At 42.4% G+C, this 17179-nt stretch overlaps 1 protein-coding gene across 4 annotated transcripts; it reads right to left on the bottom strand.

The window, feature by feature from the left end:
• Nucleotides 1–4385: 4385 nt before the first annotated feature.
• On the bottom strand, nt 4386–16472 carry LOC146207824 (uncharacterized). Of its 4 annotated transcripts, none has more exons than XM_084590632.1 (5): nt 16266–16472; nt 14824–14882; nt 10634–10693; nt 9424–9566; nt 4386–8987 (listed from the first exon to the last, which is right to left on the bottom strand). In XM_084590632.1, exons 1-5 carry the CDS (start codon nt 16321–16323, stop codon nt 8756–8758), a joined length of 552 nt encoding a protein of 183 aa, XP_084446758.1. In that variant the 5' UTR covers nt 16324–16472; the 3' UTR covers nt 4386–8755. The 4 variants fall into 4 exon arrangements, with proteins under 4 accessions (XP_084446758.1, XP_084446766.1, XP_084446783.1 ...); XM_084590640.1 differs by having other exon boundaries at nt 14845–14882; XM_084590657.1 differs by lacking the exon at nt 10634–10693 and having other exon boundaries at nt 14845–14882.
• Between the last annotated feature and the right edge of the window lie 707 nt (nt 16473–17179).

Below are 17179 nucleotides of genomic sequence, written 5' to 3'. Positions count from 1 at the left end.
ATTATTTCTTAAACACTGTTTATTGAAAATTTATGAAATTCATAAATAGTACACATCTTTTAGGCCTGTATGTTAACTAGCAATGTGATCTTGGTCAGTTATTATGGCTTTGTGCCACTGGTGAACAAGGGCACGCATGCCTTTCTCTGTACCAGCTTTAAACGCAATTAAGTTGAAGGTCTTGTTCGGAGTAATGAGGAGTGTCGGCATGGCTTGAAAATCCTGTTTGGTCAAGAGGAAAAGTGACATAGTCATGAAGGTAAACACAATGACGTTACTTCAAAGTGGATGGTAAAGGGGTGAATTCAACTACTGGCTCTTAGGTCGCTAGTCAGATCCACTAACCACACCACTGAGACATGTTAGTTCGACTGTGCTAAAAGCAGTATATATGTTAGGGCAAGGTTTCTTTTTTTTTTTTTCCTAGTATAGCCCTTTCCTCCTCATATGAATGGCACTCTTGTCATGGTTCTCTCGTCCCAAACTCTCCTGTGCACAATCAAAGTTTGCACCACCAACTCTCGCCATTCTCAAATCCTCGAGTTCAAAGATAAAAATCAGATGGTGCTGACCATTTCTTTTGTTTTCAGGCTGGTGTGAGCACAACATTGTAATTCGTTCCAGCGCCATGAAAGAAAAAAAAAAACAAAAAAAAACTGCCCACAAACGAGCGGGGGCTGGGGGGTGTGCAAAGCCATACATATTCAATGGCCGAGTTTACGTTGGAAAAATATAGATGCAGCAGATATGTGGATGCAATATTTGTGAATATCAAATTTTGAATAAACAGTGTTCAAGCTAGAAAAGAAAACAGATATTACTTTTTGGACACCCTTTGTACATGCCATCATGCTTCAATCACCAGATTTTTTTCCGCATGATTGTAGGACTTTTGATATTTAAACACACAGAGGAAGAAAAACATTCCAGGGCCAGAAGGCCTAAATCTACCCGGATTTACATGTGTATAAGAGCAGCAGGCCGGGACAAGTGCATGGATTTGCAACATTCTACTGCTCAAGCCTTTGTCAGCAAAGGGTAAAAATCTAGATTACCATATGCAAAACGAGCCACTTCCATGCAAGCAAAAGATCAAACAGAAAAAAGGCAAAGCATTCTTTTCAAAACAAGAGGCCATCCACATGCATATCAAGCCTGCTATTTAAAGGGATAGGTTCAGTGTATTCAGTCATTGGAGAAAAATGAACTCTGGCACCTAACTAGCAAATATCAGAGAAACCCCAAAACAAATGTCCTTATGTGTTTTACTGAAACAGCATGAAAACATCTCAAAATGTTAAAACAGTTACATTCAGGTAGAAAATGGAGAAGGAACATGAGGAAACACTCTCCTTTTGCTACCAATAAAAATTGATCAGCATCATAGGTGAAGTACAAATTTATGGTCAATTTTGCGACTAGACACATGAGACAAAACAGTGAATTGCTACACTATTACTTTTATCCGGTATAACTTGCGGCTACATCTACTTTTTCACCATACAGTTTGAAAATTGCTACCATCTCTGAGGCCTTTCAGCATTCAGTCAGCGGTGTCTTAACTTAAAACCAGAATACTGAATACTGATCAATTACAGTCACATAGGAATGTACTGTAGGGCCCTCTTCATTAAAGCTGTACTGCAATTCATGGCTTTTGCAAAGCATCCAATCATAAGGGAGGCCTGACGCATCATTTCCACTGATGAAGCACTTACCCTCCCGTGGAGCATAGTTTTCAAGAAAGAAATGAAGCATTATATAAATGACTGCCAGGCTTATGGACATTGATAGAATGAAAAATTCAGTTTGCCCCAAGAGAAGGTAGATGAGACTGAAAGAAATCGGTAAGAGCGAGCACAGCCAAGCAACGCAAAATGCTGCCAAAACATTGCCCAAACGGATTCAAATCTGTCGATACCTAAATGGTTCTAATATCACTCTTTTCATCACTATAGTAACATTCCGCATTACAGTTAGTACAATCTTTAGGTAATGAGGTTGTCCTGATGTGAGATTGACTTCATGGCTTTTGCAAAGCATCCAATCATGAGGGAGGCCTGACGCATCATTTCCACTGATGAAGCACTTATCCTCCCGTGGAGGATAAAAAGTGATGCAGAAAAGTGATGCCATATAATCTGCGTAAATAAAAAATTACTATCTGCATAGCCTGCAAATGTGAAGCAAATAGTGACTTTTTAAGGCAACAAGTTGCAAGGCACTAATATTTTACACTACATAAAAATTTCTGCAGTGATCAGGTAAATCCACTGTATTATAATATTCTGCAAAATAAACACTACAAAAAGAAAACACCATCACACCGCATACACATATACACAATAGCAACTTTCAGCGAGTATATATATATCCGCTTCATGAGGCTCTTGTTTTAGAGCCAGTGACGCCCGTAAATTGAGAGAAGTCATTTTAATCAATCTTAAACTTGTTATGGCAGAAATGAAAAATACGAGGGCAAGCATGATCATCTTGCTGATTAATTTCATTGAGAAGTCCATATATTAGTCCGCTCTGCCATTTTGTGTGAGTTGTTGCAGTTGTTGAAACACACATGTTAACCCTCAAGAAGACATCTTTCTAAGCCCTGTTCATATGTTGCTTTAGTATCCTCCAGTTACACGGCATGCACAGGGTTCACAAAAAGCAGCAGATTTTATAAACAATATATGCAACATATTAGCCTTGTCAGTCTTACGTTAAAAATTTCTGTTCACAAATGTTCTCTACATATAAGCTAGATTTAGAATAGGGGGACCCTAATGGTTACAAAGATAAAAGAACGAGGAGGGTACGAGCTTGCATGTATAAAACGCTGCACTGAAAGGACGAGAGGTGCACTTTTCATTTGGGCATGCGCACTTACGCCTTGCTGTCCCTAACCAAAACCCAGTCTCTAACCAAAAGAATCTCCCTATTCTAAACCTTACTAGTCTCAGAAGCCGGTGAGATGTCCGTACCCAATGCTGGTGCGATATGTGCCCATAAATGTTCCTGTTATGTAGTTATGAAACAATATGACAACTTATATCGGGCAATATCACATTTTGTTGCTCAACAAGTGGCAGTTGTTAGAGACAATGTTGCGGCAACATTTTATGTTACTCGGCAGATCTTGGTGCAACTTTGGCAATAAACAACTCAGGCTCAAAACAAGATACACCAAGGCAGACAATGGCAGAAAGTCCTCACCTATGGTCACCTGTGCATACCACCTGCTTTCGTTTAGCATACATAATGCAGTAGTTTATACATTGCTACTTCGCTGGCAACATGGACTGCATCCATAGCTATGCACTTCCCTTTGCGGCCACATTCACCACTTCAGCGGCTCAAAGTGGGTCTCATGGTCAAGCTGCATGTGCTCCAACTTCCCACATTCTTGTGCAGTCATCAGGCACCCAGAAAGCTCATGCTCACAAATTTTGAAAAGTTTTATCTCAGTGTCATGTTACTACCATAGACATAAAAATCTGAACTAGGCAACAGGGCAGGCGCAAGTTCGATCTCATGAAGCAACAACAGTACTCACCTTGCCTTCATATTCTTCTTACCAGGCAAAGATTATATAAGAAGAGTTTTGGAGCCTGATGGGAAAGTTGATGCATTTTCAACAGCAGCTTTTAGCACCGTGGCATTAGATGCTTTAATCTACTCAAGCCACGATGAAAGGCTCGTCTTCCAAGTATTTCACCCCAAAGATGCCGAGAAGTAGGCCAGGGTAAAACTAGTTCCTACTGCAAACTGGCAGGCACTTGACAGGGGAAAGCACCACCCTCTCTAATTCGACGGCAGTTGCTCTTTAGCATTTGGTAATGCTAAAGTAAAACTGGAAGTGTAGGCTATACTCTCAGCACGCACGGAACCAATGGTGCCTGATGGATCTGGCTGAACGTCAAGAGAAGAGCTAAGGATGTTTGTACGGATAGGGTGGCTGTGGCAGGCACAGGACTGGAACACACAGCACTAGGAAAGGGTTTTGCCCTGTAGTGGACGTAGCTACGTTATGAACAGTTCTCACGAGCCCAGATGGAAGCTTCTCTCTCTTTTGGCATCGACGATTCTTCCCCCGCCTTTTTCCTGTCCTTAGCCTAGCCAGCAGCTAGGGTGGGACACATTTGTCCCCACTCGGGTGCTGGCAAACTGGATACTACCAAACTATTAAATAATGCATTCATTTTTTTTTTATTGTTCGGCTTATTTTTTTCAATTAGTCAGCTGCCTCTGAATACTACTTGAAGCCATAGGCGTGTGCAGGGTTCTGCATTAGGCAGAGCGAAGTTTCACCCCAGTGAACCCCCCCCCCCCCCCCCCCTCCAGACCCCTGCCGCCAAAACACAACGCAAAGATATGAGGAATGGTTATATAACATTTATATTGATGTGATGGAGTAGCAACGTAGCAACACATACAAAATATTGCGTGCTTAAGAAACAAAACAAGCGTCGCCATGGATGCAGAATTGAAAATTACTCGACTCATTTCTCGCAGCAGTTCGAGTCCCCGGCTTTCCAGGGAGAAAATCTGTCTTGGAATGCAACAGCAAGAGTCCTCGGCCGCCAGTATAGCAAAAAAAAGTCTGCATGACCATAACCCTGCACTTCTAGAAATGATGACACAGATCCGACAAAGTGAAGGTATGGGGACAAACTTGGTGCCCCTGTACTTAAAGAAATTTTCAATCCTAATCCAAGCTGGTATGTTAAAAGGAAGTAGGTACGAATATATACATTTGATTCTCTTTACCAAGTATTTGATACTAGTAATTTAACCGTTTCTTTCTTACTAGAAAGCTTGTGGTCAACGCTGCTTGAAAGAGGTACATATAATTGTTTCTAGAGCTTCTCGGAATGCGGTTTTATCATTTGTATTCATGTGAAAGGTGCATGCAGCTTACGTTGCGTGGAGGGTTAAAGCAGTGCTAAGTCACCTATCAAATGTCAAATTAAAAAAAAAATCCTTTTGAATTCACAGTATACAGACCACAACCTGCAGAGAATTGAGTAATTATTTGCAAAAGCCCCATGCCCCATTTGCTTTTTGCTATACGTGCAGGAAAGATGCAAAATGGCTGTAGATTAGAACAGCACGTCATCCTCGCAGGCTCATGTCAGGACATCACAGAAGCCTCGTTTACAAAACAAAGCCCGAGCAAGAGACATCACTAAAAGACGTGCAACAGTAAAAATATATTTTACCACATGCTTGACCACTCTGCATACGAGACATTTGGAACGTCACCTGAAACACTGCAGATCTGTGTGCTGGCATACAAGTAGCTTCTGTTCATAAAGAACTATAAAAACACGCTGAAAATCCTTCCGTTACAAAGTGCAATGAAAATAAAGCATGGAAAGATGCTGTGAGCGGCAAATCTCAAGGTCTGGCCAGCACGCATTCTTGAAATTGCCTTTTTGTTGGCTTCATCAATTGGAATGTTCTTACGGCTTTGTGCCAGTTCTGGAAAACTTGAGACTTTTGTTTTTTGTGCATCATTGCTGCTACCTTTCACACGTGAACAAAACACAGAGTGCGCCCCAGAAATTTCGAATTTGGTGCTGCATCCATTTAACCCAAACATGCACCATGTTTTCAAGTTCCCACATTCAATCCTGTTGCGAAGTTATGAGATTCTATTCAGGAGGTAACATTTAAAAAATTTGAGTTTTTTCGCCCCTCCTTTAGGGACTCATTGTTGCAACAGTAACTGATCATGTCAGAACATGGCGCAAGGCAGGGCGTCACATTTTGCCGTATATATGAAGGGATATCTAAACCTTACTCAATTTGGCTATGACCAAGCGTCTAAATGATGACCCTTTACCATTTGTTTAGGTCATCTTTTGAGCAAAGCAGGAGCTTAGCATCAAACCTTCCAGTTTGTCCCCTGGTGTGCACCAGTAAATTAATAAGTAGTCTTGTCACAATTTGAAATTTGTGTACTGAAGCTTGAAGTTTTTTTCAGAAGTATGTTCCACCTAAGAAATTTGCACTAGATTGGTGAATGTGTGAATGCCCGTTGTCCGTTCAAGTAACTGGAATGTTAATAGGGCCTGATGTGCAAGACCACCATTCTTGTTCAGAATGGATCAGCACTTGGAAACTATTTGGATTGTCGAACTACAACTAAGCCTTTTCATTAAGAATAGTCAAATAAGAGAGTTCGAAAAATAGCGTTTAGCATTTTCGTTCAGCAGTGGTTTCAGAACAATCCATCACATGCTTGGTGTTGTGAAGGGTGCTGCCAGAGGCACCACAAAAATCTCTAAGCAAAATTGACACCATCATGTGCATTCACCAAGGGATATTTTCAATCTTCAAGCCACCCAAAAAAAACATCTTGTTCATGGCTTGTGATGGGACGTGAATATACATGAGAGATTGAGAAACAAAACAGCGGTCTTTGTGGCGGAAGCATATTGCAGTGCCTTTATCGTTACAAAAACTCAACCCCTAAACCTCCGGGAAGGAAGTGGTGGCGACAGCAGTCTACCATTTCGCTGTGGAACCGTTCTGGAATGTGTGCAACGTGCCGCGGAGAGGAGGAGCAGGTGCGAGGGGCACATCTTCAGAGCTTTGCTACTGGATCTGAGGAACTGAGCCTCTCCTGTCGATACCACCGCTGAGCAGTGGCCCAACTCTCGTTCTCCATGGGAAACAACTGATGCGGCCGCCGTGTCCCGCCTCCATTTATACACGCAACCGTTTATACACACGGTTGCGTGTATAAATGGAGGAGAGACACGGCAGCCGCAGCACAGTCGTTTTGCATGGAGAACGAGAGTTCGGCCACTGCTCAGTGGCGGTATTGACAGGAGAGGCTCAATTCCTCGGATCCAGTAGAATTGTTGCATGGCAATCGGCGATTCAGTGGAGAAAGAAAGAATACCAAAAGGCCAAGCGGGCAGCAGAGATCCCTGAACAGAGAAAAGGTATCACCAAGTGGAGACGACAGAATGCAGAGCGTAACAGGCGGTGCATAGCAGCTCAGATGGAGCCTTCGGAAGATCAAGGAACCGACGACAACAAGAGAAGAGGATGTAAAGGCCCGCACATTCAAAATTCTGCATACATTTAATCTAAACAGCCACGTGTTACTCTACTGGTCACCGGGCAGTCTGTTTCTGTGCATGAAATAAAAAAAAAATGATATGTGACGACCAATGTCCCTTCAATGCTAACCAACATAAGCTCAAAAATAGGTTCTGCAACATGCCACAACCAGAGTAAAGTAGCTCTCTCTACGTATATCCTGATGTAGCCGAGCTGAGCCACTGCCAATTTTTCGGAATGAAAAGGCCCTGCTGGGAAAAAGCAGCAGAGTAAAAAAAAGAACATATTACGCCAATGTTCTCCAAAAACTGCACAAGGCCATTGTGGAAAAGTGCACTGAATTGTGCATGGCAATGCCCAAGTTCACAGGTGTTGTGCTGCTGAGGTTGGCATAAGAAAGGCTTCGAAGAGCTGTGCTGCACACACTTCATTCATGTCCTGGGCATTACTATAACTAAATTTCTAAACTGCAATAGTCAAAAGAACAAGGTTTGGTTGCATGGAACAACTTCAATCTGCTACAGAAGGGTGGTTTAGTAACTAGAAATATGGGAAAAGTACATTAGCGCTATTGCCGTGAAGGTAGCGAGGGGTACTGGAATCAATACCCAGCACCGCCACCAGATGTCGTGGTAGTGGCAAGGTCATAGACACAAAAGAGAAGACACGTGCAATAGCACTGAAATCAGCTCTTTATTGGGCTGACTTGCGCCCGCAAAAAGAACTAAGCAACTCCGCGGAGGAGATAGCAGCAAATGTGCTCACTGCATGTGGCAGTGCTCAATTTGGAGTTTTCGCAGAAAGGTCCGCATAAACCAGAAAGGATACTGGGAAGGTCTGAACACGGAAGCTGTTGTGCTTGCCTGCAACCACTGCAGACTAATCTCAACGCATCTAGCGCAGCAAAGAAAATGATAAAGAACTGTTTCGAGACACTGAGCATAAACACACAAAGAGCACAAAATTGTTCTAATGCGCTGCAATCACAGTATAAGGCCGCATGCTGGCGACTGCTGAAAACAACAAATAAAAATCTGTGCCCTTCGCGGCCATGTGCAAGATTATGTTGACACGAATTTTTCAAAGGCCTGACAGTTTTTTATATGTGAGTTGCAAACCTTTCTGATCGCCCCTAATATGTGTCTTTACTGTAGAAAATCAAAGATCAAAAATTTAGAAAAAAAAGATTCAGTACCTTATACAGCAAGAATTACAGTAAACCAATGGAACGCCAAATGCTGCACCCATTTGGGCATGGTATCCACATTTTATTTCAAGCGAATAACAAACACTCGAGTGAATGCATCTCAGTCCCTTCGCAGCAACCCAATATGAAAACTCTCGCGGAAGGAGCCAAAATACAGTTGGAACCAGTTGAAATTTAGTCGGCTTCAATTGGTTCTGACTCCTTCCAATTGTTTTTTTAACTGAGAATGCATGAAGAGGAACGATTCTGCTAAGGCACTACGTTAATTACCAGAATTTGAAGGCTTTACCAGGTTCAGAATAGTCCGTGCTAAGCCGCTTGCAACAACATTGATGATGTTATTATGAAAACCACATTTGTGAACAATTATACTAAATGAGACTGCATCTAGAAATCAGCTTTTAAGCCCTAGAGAGCAAAATACCGACAAAAAAAGTCTCAGATGACAAAATGGCGACGCACAGGATGGTCTGCTCACAAGAAGCAGTGAAACGCAATAAGTTGCTCTCGGCAGAAATTGTCATAAGGTGGTGAGCTCATAAGGTAACCATTAGTGGTGGCATTTACGGCACAGCCGAGAAGATTGGTCAGAAGGTCTAAGAATGCGACAAGCGCACACCAGTTGAGTGGAACGATGTCTCGACGACCTTTCACTACCCTCTGTGCAATCCTGTCTGGGCTGCAACCATCTTCCATCATCACTTCTCTGCTGAAACAAGAAGAGAAGAAAACCACCATGTTGGCTTCTGCACTTGGCAGTTGCAGTGGGGCTAATTTTTGAATGATGAGGAGGGCCCTGAGGCACCCAAGACCATTAGTACTTTTGTGAAGTAACAGCAACAATAGAATAAAAATTGCACTGAATAGTATGAGGTTGACAAACTTATGTGTAAAAAATACAGGCGTTAAGCCAAGTCAGGTCTTAGGTCAACATTGTCAGTTGGCAACACTGCAATGTTGTAGACTGACACTGGCAGGACAGATAAAATTAATCTTAAAAATAATTTGGGAAGCCTGCTTTTTCAGAACCCCTATACAAATCACTGAATCAAAGGCTTGATCAGCACCACAGAAAAAAAAAAGTATTTTCGAGCAGTAAACCTCCAAAATCCAGAAGATAACAGAAGGCAGTACACACTTGCCTAAGCATGGGACTGGACTTCGTTGTGCTACCGATGGGGCACAAGTGATCACTGTCCTTCAAATGACTGCACAGGTCATCCATGTTCAAGCCAAGAGAACTTGCTTCTGCAAAGTTTTCGCTGATGACATTTTCAGGAGGTACCTGCACAGAAAGCACCTGGTTAGCCAGCTTCTGAATCATTAGTGACAGAAATCGGCATTGGTTAGAGGTGTCTGTCGAAATAAATGAACGCTGAAAGATAATTGCATGCCTGAACCAACTCAACAAGTCTTATTTGCTAAGCAATCTCTCTAGCCAGGTTTAAGTTCAATTAACAGTTTATGCCTAGTTTGGTACAAAACATGGGTTTCGATTGCAATTCAAAATTTCAAAACCTGCACAATGCTAGTATTTCAACCCGCTCCAGCAAGGCTAGGTCATCCACATGCTCAAAATATTGCTACACAGCTGCTTACTGCGTGGTTTTATGTTTCACATACTAAGGTTTTGGCTTCTTCCCACCTATAATTGAAGCTGAGTAGCATCCATCAATCACTCAGTGTACGTGTCATGTGACCCCACAGTATGAACAGAAGCGGCTCTTTGAAATAAACATTCTTGGTTGTACATTGTCCCCAGTGCCCTGGCTCCTCATCTGAGCTGTCAGAGTTCAATAATCAACAGACATTTGTGTTCTCACTAAAGCAACTAAAGCGACCAAAGTGCAAACCTGTTAATCTCACCACTGAACATTCAAAAAGCGTGCTCACACCATGGGCCCCAGAACAAACACCAGAAGACTGTTCCGGGTTTTTTGTGGCGAGCACTGAAATCTGGTTTGATTATTGAGGTTTTATGTCCCAAAACAACTCTGGCTACGAGAGACTGCGTGTGGTGGGGGGCTGCAGAAATTTCGACCACCTGGAGCTCTTTAATGTGCACAAACATCAGACGGCACACGGATGCCTTTCTGTTCGCCTCCCTAGAAAAGTGGCTGCTGTGGCCGCGATTCGATCCCGCACCCATGGATACAGCAGTAGAGTGCTCTAACCACTGCATCACCACGGTAAAGCGCGCTGATATATGAGCACACAGCCACTTTTGCAAACCACTTTCAAAGAAACAGAAATCAAAGCCAAACCCGTAGTCATGTTTAATGAACCTTTGCACACCGAATATCAGTGATCCAATGATGAAAAGGCCAACTATGCCCCAGGTATGACACTGACCACTATCCAGTGAACAGCTGCTCTTGTAGCCAGTGTTGCAGTCAATCCCCGTGCACCTGCCTGTGACATTTAAGATATGCTAAAGTTATTCATTGAAATCAGATTTTTAGATCACTTTTTGACCAACACCAAGTACTCCAGGGAACATACATCACTGGCCCACCCAAATGCATTAGTAAGGCAAACCAATGGGCATCAGCACTAAGCCTCTAGTCTTGAGTAATTATTCGAAGACAAATGACAGGTGTAACGTCAAGTTTTACAAGTCCAGTGTCTGAAACTTTAGCCTCGCAGATGTATTCCAATTGTGGCTTCAGTACCACTCTCACATTAAGGGTGGCAACGCAAATTAAATTACCAATTCAGAGGCACCTTCCAGCCCTCACTTCATTTTTTTCTCTTAGCCCGCTGCCCTTTATTTGCATCGTGCCGAAAAGTTAATAAAATGCTTGCAGTATATGTTTAAAGTATATTTTTTGAATTAATGGTCGTCAAATTAAATTGTGCTTCTGATGGCCCCAGCGCGTGAATTCCATGGACTTCAGATGAGAGAGCATAACCCATCTTAGTATTACCATTAAGTGCAGAGATAAAAAGAACAAAGCTTCCATTACAACTGTTACGTCTCATTCTTCTGATCAAGCTCCCAAACATGTGAGGCAACAAACCAGGCAAACAAGGGGGGGGGGGGGGGGGGGGGGACAAAAAACAACCTTAGGGCTGATTTTCTCATCACTTTTCAAGCTGTTGCGATTACTCATCGTTGCAGCATTTCATAACCAGTGACACAACGATTCTGTTTGCTATGACTCCAAAGCCTTTAATGATTACGCCTATAATATTCTTAGAATTGACTTTTGAAAAATAGACATGAAAAAGCCTTAACCTTTGTCTTTAAACATATCTTTATAAAAAAAAAATTTCATTGTATATAACAGACCGCCGCAAAAATGCAGATGTGGCAAATTTGTGCACATTAAACTTCATTATTTAACACACCAGGGATAACTTTAGGAAGATGTTAATCATAATCAGTCAACGGCTATACCAGCTACCCTAATTTAAATTCATATCTGAAAACAGCAGCTAAAAATCCACATAACCGTGACGAATTTGGTTACATTTTGTTCATAAATAGCGAAAACAGTCTTAATTGCCACATCCCTCTATAGACAGCTTTTACTGTCAGTATATGTGAAGCAGGATAAACCACTTTGCTACAACATATCTGAAAACAGCAGCTAAAAATCCACATAACCGTGACGAATTTGGTTACATTTTGTTCATAAATAGCGAAAACAGTCTTAATTGTCACATCCCTCTAGAGACAGCTTTTACTGTCAGTATATGTGAAGCAGGATAAACCACTTTGCTACAACAGCATACTGCTTTCTTGCGGGTAAGAAACTATTCAGAAAAACGGACCTTTTTTCAACAGTGAGCTCTCTATATAATTTGGAACAGGTTTTCTTATACCGAAACTTCGGACACTTCGTACATTTCATTTGATTTTTCGGAACCTACTCGAGCCAACTCGATCGACAGCAGCTACCCACACCAACGCTGACTGAAGCATGAAGCGCCATTTCTGTTTTGGAATGAGCCTCTCTATATAATTTGGAACAGGTTTTCTTTGCAATGAAGGGAGGGATACAGGGACAGGTTGTTCATTACAGTATCATTCTGCCAAACTATTTTGGCCACAAGATGGTGCTCTCTCCAAGGACACACATTGCTGCTGATGTAGCTGATGCCATTCATTTATAGACGCTACTTCTAACTAGAAGCACAGAGGAATTTAGTCGTAATCAAAAACATTTTTTCTATCTTTCTAACCTAAAGGTTCACAATTGTGTGCAGATAAGCTGCAAGAAATTCTGAGCGCATTGCAGAATCTACAGTGGAAAAATATGAAAGCCTGAGCATTGCTGCTGCCCACGGTACATCGCGGTTCCTTTGTCGAACACACAAGAAAGGTGCAGTACCCGTCACTCACAGGATCTCATTGACATCTTGCGGACAAATCTCACCGACGCGAGACTGACACTCATTACACACTTCTGATTACTACCACTATTTGGCCCAATCCACTTCCAGTTGGCGTGACATCACATCCCTTGAATGTCGACATTAATCATATAGCTACTGCAATGCATGATCGATATAACTTACAGTTTGGGTTTAACTAACTAATCCTATCGGCGCATTATTTTTTTTTCTGCAGCATCCTCACACCATTTTCTATCGATCACAACCATTCATTTGATCCTAACTCTCCTAAGAACAACACAATGGCTGTGGACGTGTCCTGTACACGTGACCTTGTCAACATAGCCTAGTGATGCTTACGAATTAATAATGAATGCTGACAATTTGCTGTTGTAGTATATGACAATTATAATACAACATACAATTCAAGAAGAAACCAATAACAGCAAACTGTGACTTCACTCTGCTAAATGAGAAAAAAAGGGAGTTCTTAATTTCCATATCTTCCACTCCAATGCCAGAAAAAGGTGCTATAGTGTATGTAGCTGCCAGTCACAGTATGGTTACGGCACCAGGCCTAGCTATAATCGACGCTACGAAAAATAGTGCTCTTGTTTGAGTAGCCTGTGTCCGTAAACAAGGATAGTGTGCTGCCTGTGGTGCACAAAAAAATGCTTTCCATATATACAGGCTTAATACTACAAGGCATTTGTCATTAGCTTTAACCCCTTCACCGTTTTTTTATATCAACGAAATTCTTCACAAAACTGCTTATTTTTTTCGTGCTGATTTCGGTTATTATGCTGCCATACGTAAAAGACGTTTATGTGGTAGCCAAAAACGAAGTTAACAGGTCAGTGCTGCCATCTGTCGAGCAAAATGCCATCTAAGCCACAAACGAGAGCTGCTCGTTCGAAACGCTGAAGGGAAGAACCTATTCAGCGAGAACAAGCTATAGTCGTCCAAAACGGTTTGGGGACGGCTTTGCAAGGACGAGCGCAGCTCGTCCGAAACGGTTAAGGTTAAAAAAGAAACGGTTAAAAAAGAAAAAGGAAAAAAACATCCATAGATTTTTGGAAAAATGACCAGAACCTCAATTTATTCTTTGAGTTAGCTGTTTTAGTTGCCATCATCAATCTCGTCATGCGAGAGTAGATGTAAACAGGAAATGTATTGGAAGGAAAGCTCACTGTGCTCTAGGGTGGCTCATTTCCTTTTGAGCATTTCTCTTATGAGTACGTTTTAGGTGCCCACTGGGAAGATAGTTTTGCGCCTTTCAGTTCTGCGCCATGAAGCCACCACGGAGGGATTCATTTCTCCATTTTTTGTTGCGAGCAACTTGCACAGCCTCTGCAGCACTGCACCTAATGTTTGAAACTGATTGAAAGCCTTTGCTCTGCAGTAGCAGTCCTGATTACCATTACTATGGCTATCCATGGTAACTGAAAGGGCTTTGTGCCTGTCCTGCTGGTGTGAGGCTGCACATGCCTTTACTGTGCAAACCCTCTTGCAAAGGTCCAATAAAGGAATAGAGACTACGAAGAACCAGCTTTGCAGAATCAGAGGTCACTCAAAACTGGATTTGGCACGCAAAGTGCAGCGGGGTTAACACAGCTTCACCCAAGTGCACACCTCTGAAGAAATCCGGTTTCCTGGACGGGAGCCTTTTGTACCTACTTCTACCAGTGGGTGTCCGGCAGTGGGTTTCGAAACATCCACCTTCCATAACTCACACGGGCGACCTAACTACTAGGCCGTGTTCTACACATAGCATGCAACATTTTTGCTATCCGTACGAAGTTTTATATATATTAAGTTAACATGGAAAGCAAGAAAAAACTAGAACCTGGCTTCGTTGCGCAGCAAAAATTTTCAGTTGAAGCGTGAGCTTACATCAGAGAAAAAGTTAGTAGTGCTGGCACCATCTTAACCGAAGAATAACACGCCAGCAGTATCCCTGGATGCATTATCAACGTAGCACCTAATTTGTTTAACCCCTAATGCAAAGATGACAACAAACCAGACCTACTATTGCATCCTTAGTCGAACAAATGTTGGCGACAACTGAAAGGAGGCAGACAGCAACCTCAGATGAGAAAGCAATGCAGATTTACAGCACATTACTTGGGAAAAACTCAGTTATTCTTCCCTAAGACCCGATAAAAATACACAATAGTGTTGGTTAGTACAAAACTGCATACTTGGGAGTGAGACCACTTTACCATGGGCTGGCAGCCAGCAGGAGCATGGGTGAGAGCACCTGCGTAGGCATAAACAAGTCACTGCTTAAAATACAGGACAACAAACACAATGATTTTGCATAGACACGACTGCAGGCTTTGCAAATTGACCACGAATACAAATTTTGGAAATATTTCTTAAATAGCTTTTTGCTCTAACAGAGCCTGCCAAATGTTATTTCGACCTGCATACTTTAGTCATAGCACTTTGTTGCATCCCATATGAAAGTTGGTTATTTTGGTAAAAGAGTAACATGACCTTTATTCACAACTTCATTCAAGCACTCAGCACGGCGACTACATAGCCTTAAGGTCTATCTTCCCACCAAATTCTTTATATGACGTTATACCTCAATGACAATATAAATAGCATACTCTGCACATCAAGTTTTTGGTTACAGCTCCATTTCGCCAAAAATTAAATATTTAGGGGAAAAGTCTTAAAATCCCATAAGAAATGACCTAATTATGCTTCATTTATTTTTGCATAGTATGGGAACTATTTGCAATATACTGAAGCTGAGAACAAGAAATATATTTTGTTATCTCTCATAATAAAATTTTCATTTATGACCAGTATCTAACCTTATACTTAAAATGTTATGCTACTCTGCACAAGATGTGCAGCAGTCAGATCAAATAATTCAAAATAAAGTGTCAATACTACAATTTAACAAAGCAAGTAATTGGCTCTAATGCTATTTTTAGAGAACATACAAGCTAGCCAGTTAGCTACAGCAATTAAACTCGTGGGAAAAAAAAAAATTCATTTTTTTTACCAGTCGTTTCAACATGCTAGAAAAAAAAAAAGACTACAGAAGTAGCTTTTTAATGTGGCTATTCGCTTAAGAGGAAAATTTTGACTTGCCCTTTTGATTTCCAGCAGCCTTCCCATTTCTGGTATAAAAACGTTACACTGTTAAGTCCGCACTCACATGCACTCAAGCGTTCACGCATGGCAGTAGTGAGAAATGTGTACCTGCGGTCTCTTTTCACACCGTAAGCATATATTTCATTAGGTTGGAAAGTGACAATCGGCTGCAGTGTTGCGAGCAAACTTATCACGGGCAAGACTGCACAAGTAAGCAAGCAGTAAGCCTCGCTTTGACTGCCTTTGTTCCCCACGCGAACTAAAACACTGCTGCAACACCGCAGAAGCGTTTCAGCTCGAGACCAAACCGGGGCATATAGCTCCGCTCTCCCTTACCATAGTTCCGGATTTCGAATTCATTGTGTGAGAGCGGCGCTTACAAGTACGCGAACCACTAACAAATGAAGACCTCGATACAGACCATGGTTAGGGCTGAGCTTTTCAACATGCAGCAGTTCATTCACGCCTTTGGGCTCATTCCTCAAGAGCGTCGAAAAATGATGCGTTGTAGGCGTGTGCGAATGTTACTTACAACGATGGGCGTTTTCTACAGCATCACTCCATGAGACCACCCGCTGCGTCGGCGTCATGACTAATTTGGCACTGACCTTCAGCACAACTTTGGACGCTTTGTTCGTTTTCGAACGCACACCCGCACCTCGCCTGCCTCGATGCTGGTCTTGCTGCGTTGCTCGGCTAGCGCTGGCGCCGCTCGTACAGATGAAGAGCACGTGAGCATAGAAAAGAAGACGTGAGCGCCGCCAGCGCCGCCACAGGCTAGCGTCTACCGCACCAACGTTACCGCACATGGTCTGTTTTTCTCTTTTTTTCTCTAAACAATTTCACTGCTTTTAACAGATGTTATTATTACAGGCTACGGGGCACGCATATCTGCGCGTAGCCACTGTAGTACTCTACAAATGCGTAAAGTCACTGGAACTCTGAAAGTACCGCTACCGCCATCAGCGGGCGGCACGCGAGCAACATTGAGGTGAGCGCGTCGTCTGCTCACGCCGACCTTCGCGACGGATGAATTGATCGTTCTCGTACGGAAATGAACGAATAAAAGTATTTGTAAATGAACACTAAAAGTCCCTAAGGCGAGGATTTAGGAAAGCATTCAAAGCGTCCCACAACAACCGTGTAACAGTTTCTTCGAGTCATTCAGCGTGCGCTCGCAACGGATTTCACAACGCACGAAGCAGGCTGGCTCTGCCACAGCGCGCCATCTCGGAAGGTCGCAAATGCACTTGAATTGTTTTTATCCTCGCTGCTTCCCTCCGTTGGCAGTAGTTGAACGGTATCAAAGACGCTGGAACGAAGGGCCACTGTTCTAACGCGGTCAAATGCCCTTTCCGTCCGACAAACTCACCTCATGACGACTTGCAAGCAAGATAGTCTTCAAAAATTATGGTATCGCAGCGCTTTCAGACAAGGACAAAGGAC

The sequence above is a fragment of the Amblyomma maculatum genome, chromosome 1 (assembly GCF_055883805.1).
Source record: "Amblyomma maculatum isolate TAMU_Amacu chromosome 1, ASM5588380v1, whole genome shotgun sequence".
Taxonomy (NCBI): Eukaryota; Metazoa; Arthropoda; class Arachnida; order Ixodida; family Ixodidae; genus Amblyomma; species Amblyomma maculatum.
The sequence above is the reverse complement of the archived record's forward strand: the minus strand, read 5'-3'. Positions and strand labels throughout refer to the sequence as shown.